The sequence below is a fragment of the Sinocyclocheilus rhinocerous genome, unplaced genomic scaffold (genome assembly GCF_001515625.1).
Source record: "Sinocyclocheilus rhinocerous isolate Xijiao unplaced genomic scaffold, SAMN03320098_v1.1 scaffold200, whole genome shotgun sequence".
Taxonomy (NCBI): Eukaryota; Metazoa; Chordata; class Actinopteri; order Cypriniformes; family Cyprinidae; genus Sinocyclocheilus; species Sinocyclocheilus rhinocerous.
The window spans coordinates 110429-116948 of record NW_015641014.1 but is presented as its reverse complement, the minus strand read 5'-3'; the positions used below and the strand labels follow the sequence as shown (position 1 = coordinate 116948).

Here is a 6520-nt window from a genome sequence, read left to right as displayed (position 1 = left end):
AATAATAATGAATAATATTTTTTCACAAATTCTGTGTTGTGTATTGTCTGATAATCGAATGAACAGGCAGAACATGAGGATTCGTATTTAAATAGTCTTTTTGCAGTTTAATATTCACAGACACTAGTCTATATCGCGATTTGATTTCAGTGTACAGACCCGTTTTTAATTTATTCCTCAAAAAAATGACAAATTCCATGAAATTCCGCATTATACAGTAAATTCAGTTTTTATGACTGGATTCCGTGATTCCGTCCATGTTTTCTGCATCGCGGAAATCACAGGGCTCTACTAATGTAGCAAACGATGGAAAGCTCATTGTGAAAGTAAAAGAACGCGGCATCAGTTTACTGTCGGGATTTGTCGTGTCACGTCGCGCCACATCCAGTGTAGACAACATCACTGATTATAATGGGTTCCAGAGCCGGCCTAAGGCATAAGCGAACTAAGCGGCTGTTTAGGGCCCCTGAGGCCACCAGGGGGCCCCCAAGAGTACATGAAATGTCAGCTTGATTTTTTATTTTATTTATTTATTTTGTGATATATTGTGTCAATGGACAATGGTAATTATACAAAAATGCAATATTAAATAATCTATATGTATCATCTTATTATTTCCATAGCGATGCGTCCATAGACTGTATAAGGATGCGCATCATAGACAAATCAGAATCAGATCAGAGTTTACTGTAGGTTAGTCAGACTTCGCTCTGAACAAATTGTTTTCACACGTTTACGGAGTTCTGTGCACTCACAGATCTTCCCATTATAACAAGAAAAAAGGTTTCTCACATAATCCATTTAAAATTTGAAGAAAAGTTTTGTTTGTCCACGTATACTGTTTCAAGAATGACAAGCACGAGTGTAAAAAATTACGCGAGTAAATCAGCTGAACTGTTCCGCGAGTCATTGCTATGATTGACACTTTTGACAGTGATAAATATTGTAGCAATGGACGGAATGAACTATATGTCAAGCCAATGTTAAAATAGAGCTGTGCATTAAGTAATGCAGAGTAAATTCAGAGTAACAAGCCTACAGTAGCGACAAGTCTGCTGGCTGAATATATTTAGCAGCTCCTACAGTTAAGTATGAAATACTTAATGCATTATTATTTAATTATTATACCATTAACTAACTAACTTATTTATTCATACTTTAGTACACTAAAAGTACAAAAATTTGGTATAATAGTCATTTTATAACAAATCCAAAAGCAAGACATGACAAAAACTAGGGAGTGGAAATGGCAACTGAGCTGATGGGTGATCCTCTGACTGTAGAGTTAAAAAATAATATAGGCTTTAAAATATTTAAAGTGTTTAAAAAAAATTTATACTATAGACGAACAGTGGGTAAAGGGCAGTGTGTATTTATTCATTTTTTTGTTATATATTCATGCATCTCACTCCAGCCAGGCAACCATTGTTGGCAACCCCGATATAATATAATATAATATAACATTTTACTTAGCTAGTTTTAGATAAAAGTTTTTGTCTTCGGTGTAAAAAACTTTCCTGGGTATATATTTTTGTAATAAAACAATTCTGTTTCATTACATTGGTACTGATAACATCTTAACATTATTTACCTTAGCCTACCTTTGGGGTCTTTGTTATTATATTCCAATATCATTATGCCTCAGTTAGCTAATTATAGATTAAGAGTTGTTGTTTTTTTATGTACAGATGGCTTGCTGCTGTGTATGATAATTTATGTTGTTAAAATAATATTTTGTTCTGTAAATGCATTGTCTGCTGGTTTATTTAGCTACTTTTCAGCACACCACATTAAGTATGCCACTTAGTCCTGTAAGACTTTGAATGTTAAAGTGCAAATTAACACCTGACCACTGTTGTGGGTTTGCTAATGTTACAATTAAAAATCATAGAAGGGTAAAAACATTGGTATGATGTAAGCAAAACAGCTACAACAATAAAACTGTTAGATTTATAGTGTACGAATAATCAAGCATTGACAATAATCAGTCGTATTGGCGGCACCGAGGGGCCCCCAAATAAAATTCTGCTTAGGGCCCCATAAAGGCTTGGGCCGGTCCTGATGGGTTCTATTGTATTTTGTTGCGCCGGTGTAGACACCCAGTTATAAAATGTGATGTGACCGATGTAATAAGCATGAGTTCTGGGCCGCGATGCGGCCGGTATAAACACCAGCATTGACTGAGTGGCCGCGATCAGCTCCGGTGGCCGTGGAGCCACAGACGCGTGCCGTGATGTACAGATCAGCTCTAACGTCACTGAATCTGCTGTTAAAAATGAACCATCCATTCATCATATCATCATGCAAAACTAAGAATTAGAATCATTGTAATGTGACGATCAAATATAGGCACAGGTGGGTGGCAAGCGGATAATTTATTTGAAGCAACGGACTCGGGTTAAGTTTGAGCTCATCCGCGCATCTCTACACTGACCTGGGTCGCCAGTAGCAAACAATGGAGCTGGACAAACTAAGGCAACAACTGCAATATAATACTTTGTTTAAATGAAATAAGAGCAATAGTAATAGCAATAGTCCTTATTCGATGAAGTGATACAGTTGATTCAAATCTAAAACAAAACATTTTTACTTGAAAAACTTCCATGAGAAGTTTATATATGATGCCTTAAGTTTATTTTCTTCTCAGAACTCTGTGACGACATACAATGAATATTCCTCGCATTAAGGGACCAAAAAGAAAAGCATTTTTTGTGGCTAAGCTGTTTTAATGAAATTCGGAGGCCTGCTGATTTAGTATATAATGCTGCGAGTGTGGTAACAAACAAAAATAGCAAAAAAAATAAGGTACAGTTATAGCAGTTAAATCCCTCAATTTACATGCCATTGACAAAAATATATTTGAAGTAAACAATGAAAAATAAATAAAATATATGGCCAGTATATTTTCTGAAGTCATCTGCTGTTGATAAAAATACAGATTATGAACAATGAAGAAACATTTATGGCGAGTATGGCCATAATGGTCAAATTAAAAATAATGCGTCAGCGCTGATAGCCTTGTGGGCAGCACACCGACATATAGCGCCGTTGCACTCGAGTTGTTCCCAAGTTCGAATCCTGGCTCGAGAAACTTACCCGATCCCACCCCACTCTCTCTCACTTCGCTTCCGGTCACTTCTACACTGTCCTATACTAATAAAGTCAAAAAACGCCAAACATTAATCTAAAATAATAATAATAATTATGTGAAATGAAGAAACCATTTCGGCCAGTAAATCATCGCAGTTCACCGGCACTTGCAAATGTGGCAAAAAGTTAATCTGTTGCCAGTTTTGGAAATTCAAGTATATAGAAGCTGTTCTGCCAGGTGCCAACATGGAAAATAGCTGTGCCAAGATGGCCTTGGAGTGGAGCAACTACAGGGAATTTAAGAGATACCCAGTGGCAGTGAGTTTCTAGTAATTTGTCAAATCCTGTCATTAGCCTCATTTCACTGAAGCAGATACGTCTCACATCTCCAGTTCTTTTATTTTCGATCACATCGTCTTAGCTTACACTATACCATACTTAATTCAAGACTAAGTTCACGTGGATTCTGGAAAACCAGCTCATGTGCATAGTTTATCCGGTATGGATGAAAACACCCCTAAATTGTATCTGACAGATTTCAAATAAGACTGGGGATGACATATTATTTCAAACAGTTTTTGAGTAAACAATTTCCCCTTTGTGTTTTCTTGTGCATTTATATAGACAACTATAATAAAAAACATCTCATTCAAGTCCCGGTTACAGAAATGCATTTCCACTAAACAAAAAGTTCAAAATTACATTTGAAGAACCCATTTAGATCTTAATGTTACTTTTAGTTTACATATAATCAGATTTTCCATAAGCCCCACCCACTAACGTACCATCATGACGATCTTTGAAGAGCTGTGGCCGTACCAAAGGCTGTGATAAGCCAGGAGGCTCAACATGGCGTAAAATACCACTGTGGCGAGGTTGCGAGGGTCCAGCAGGGACTCCACAAGAGGGATAGTGCCCATTGTCCAGTCACAACACAACTCAGAAGGGTTGAGCAGCAGCCAGGCGTTTACTGGCAGGAGGTAGTTGAAGGTCAGCTGCCTGGTCGGGGTGGAGCTGACGGCAGCTGGATTATCATCCTTTATTCCTTAGTGCGGTAATTTACAGCATTTTTTGTTGATTTAATTCAACCCATGACCATTATTCTGCAATGCATCATGTTCCCTATGCATGTGAAACCACAACGAGGTTTAAAAGGATCCAAGCCACACTGAAAAACAGCCAGACTGAATGATAGACATCAGGCGGCTAAAAAAAAAAAAAAAGTCACCAAAACAACCATGGTGCCAAGTTGGCAAGACTGATCTGTGGAAACAGGCCATTAACTCTGATTCAAGACTCAAGATTAAAACAAAGTATTGATGTTCTTTGAATCACAAGCATGTAATGTTGATGGTGCATTAAACAGCAACATTTTTTGGATGATAATGATTATGGACAGTGGACACCCATTAACAGAAATCAAGAGCATCCTCAAAAAAACATTAACAGGTTTCAAATTAAAGTGCATTTATTAATTTGGCAGCACATATTAGTAGACATGCTACCATTCAAGTTACAACATAAAAAATTGAAGTTTAGGGTTTTTCCTTTAAAAAAAAAAAACTTAAAAAATGTCAATTTAAGTGCAGAAAATTGACACAGGCTTTCAGTCTTCACTATCAATTCCTTATCCCTTTCAAGCTCGAAGCTAGTATTTTCCAAAGATAAAATATTTCCGCTGTTTGAAATGGACATAAACTGAAGTTTATCGCTTGGCTTTCACAGAGGGGTGTGTTTTGGAGAGAGGTTTGAAGGGTGGGAGAGCCAACTGCAAGTATTAAAAATCCAATAAAAGCCTTTGCACAACCCTGTCATAAATCCAATGTCTTGGAAGAATGTTTTTGTTTTGGCTGGGACATTCCAAAATTATCACAATATTCCCGAATACAACACATGCAGGGACAAAATATACTTAGAAAGTATGTTAATCCAGCGTATTATGTCTCTAGAGAGCCGTGTGATAACACTAATTCAGACGGTCGGAGACAGTCGGTGGATTATGTCTGGGGATTAGCGATGGCTTCCGTGACGAATCCAAGAGGATTTTTCCCTCTGATCCCAATCAACTTCCCCGGGGATGATGATCAGGAGGAGTATGTCTAAGCATTTCACACAGAGCTCTTGGATTCGCTGAGATGCTTGATTTGTTTAGGGGTGGGCGGAGTCAATTCGCTATCTAAGCACTACTATAGGGGCGGTTCTAGATCAGCTGATATATAGATCATTAAGTTAATTTCAGGCCCAGGCTGCTGATGTTTACAAAAGCGTCATGACAGCTCTCATCACTTTAAAAGATTATCATGCACTGCACTGCGAAAGATTTTCCCATAACATGATACCACGGATGTGTTTACATTCATTTGTCACATCGTTCCCTTGGTGACTGATACTATTTTGGCTTGAGCTGAGAAACTCTAATCATTTCCTTTTGAAGACCAAATGTTCAGTAATAAATCAGTATATTAAGGCAATAATGCCACTCAAGGATGTGCATTACACCATGCGTAATGCAACAAGTTTCCAGCAACAAGCCATTTGTCCACGCTGAATATAATGATGCGTGACATAGGGCTGCATGATTAATTGAAACAAAACCAAAATTGTGATATGGCTTAGTGTGACTAATTAAATAAATAAATGCATAATAATTATTATTATTACAATCATTTTGTAGCATTGATATATAATAACAAAATTTGACAAATTGTGCAGTAAGCACAGCATTTTTTAATTGCATTTTAAATTTGAATCAATTTTTAACAGAAATTTCGCACTTTAATTTTTTCACCAATTCGTGCAGCCCTCGCATGACGTGACAAACACAGCCATTAAGATATCATAATGTGTAATAACATGTATGTGCAGTACCATTCAAACATTTGGGGTCATTAAGATTTTTTTCTTTAAGGATGCTATAAATAGATCAAAAGAGACAGTAAAGACATTTATAATGTCATAAAAGATTCCTATTTCAAATAAATGTTGTTCTTTTGAACTTTCTATTCATCAAGACTTTATCATGGCTTTGAACTCTACTAAGGCCCCACAGTTCATGATTCGTGATGTGATTCACAGATTAGTTGTTTAACAATCATAGAGTAAAATATCCTATAATATATCCTCTAATACTCTAAATAGCCTAGAAATACCTGCTGCTGTATGTGTGAATGTTAATCAAACAGCTTAAACAGAGATTAATCTATAATTAACTTACACAGTGAACACTATGCAGTGTTACTTTTCATTTAAAGGTGACATATCATGAAAATCTGACATGTCCAGGTTTTAAGTGCTATAATCAGGTCCCCGGTGCATCTACCATTTAAGGAAACGTGAAAAAGATTAACCCAGTAACTTTGTTTTGGGAAGCCTTTTTCTGCAAGCGTCTGAGAAAACGAGCGCGTCTGATTTCGCTCCCTTGGTGACGTGG

General features: G+C 36.9%; 1 protein-coding gene across 1 annotated transcript in view; it reads right to left on the bottom strand.

Annotated features, from left to right (window-relative positions):
- The window catches only part of tmtc3 (transmembrane O-mannosyltransferase targeting cadherins 3), a 33913-nt gene that overhangs the window by 12565 nt on the left and 14828 nt on the right, over window positions 1–6520 (bottom strand). Inside the window, exon 7 of the mRNA XM_016569691.1 lies at window positions 3876–4126. Within this exon, the coding sequence (XP_016425177.1) occupies window positions 3876–4126 (251 nt within the window). The remainder of the gene's footprint in view (window positions 1–3875; window positions 4127–6520) is intronic.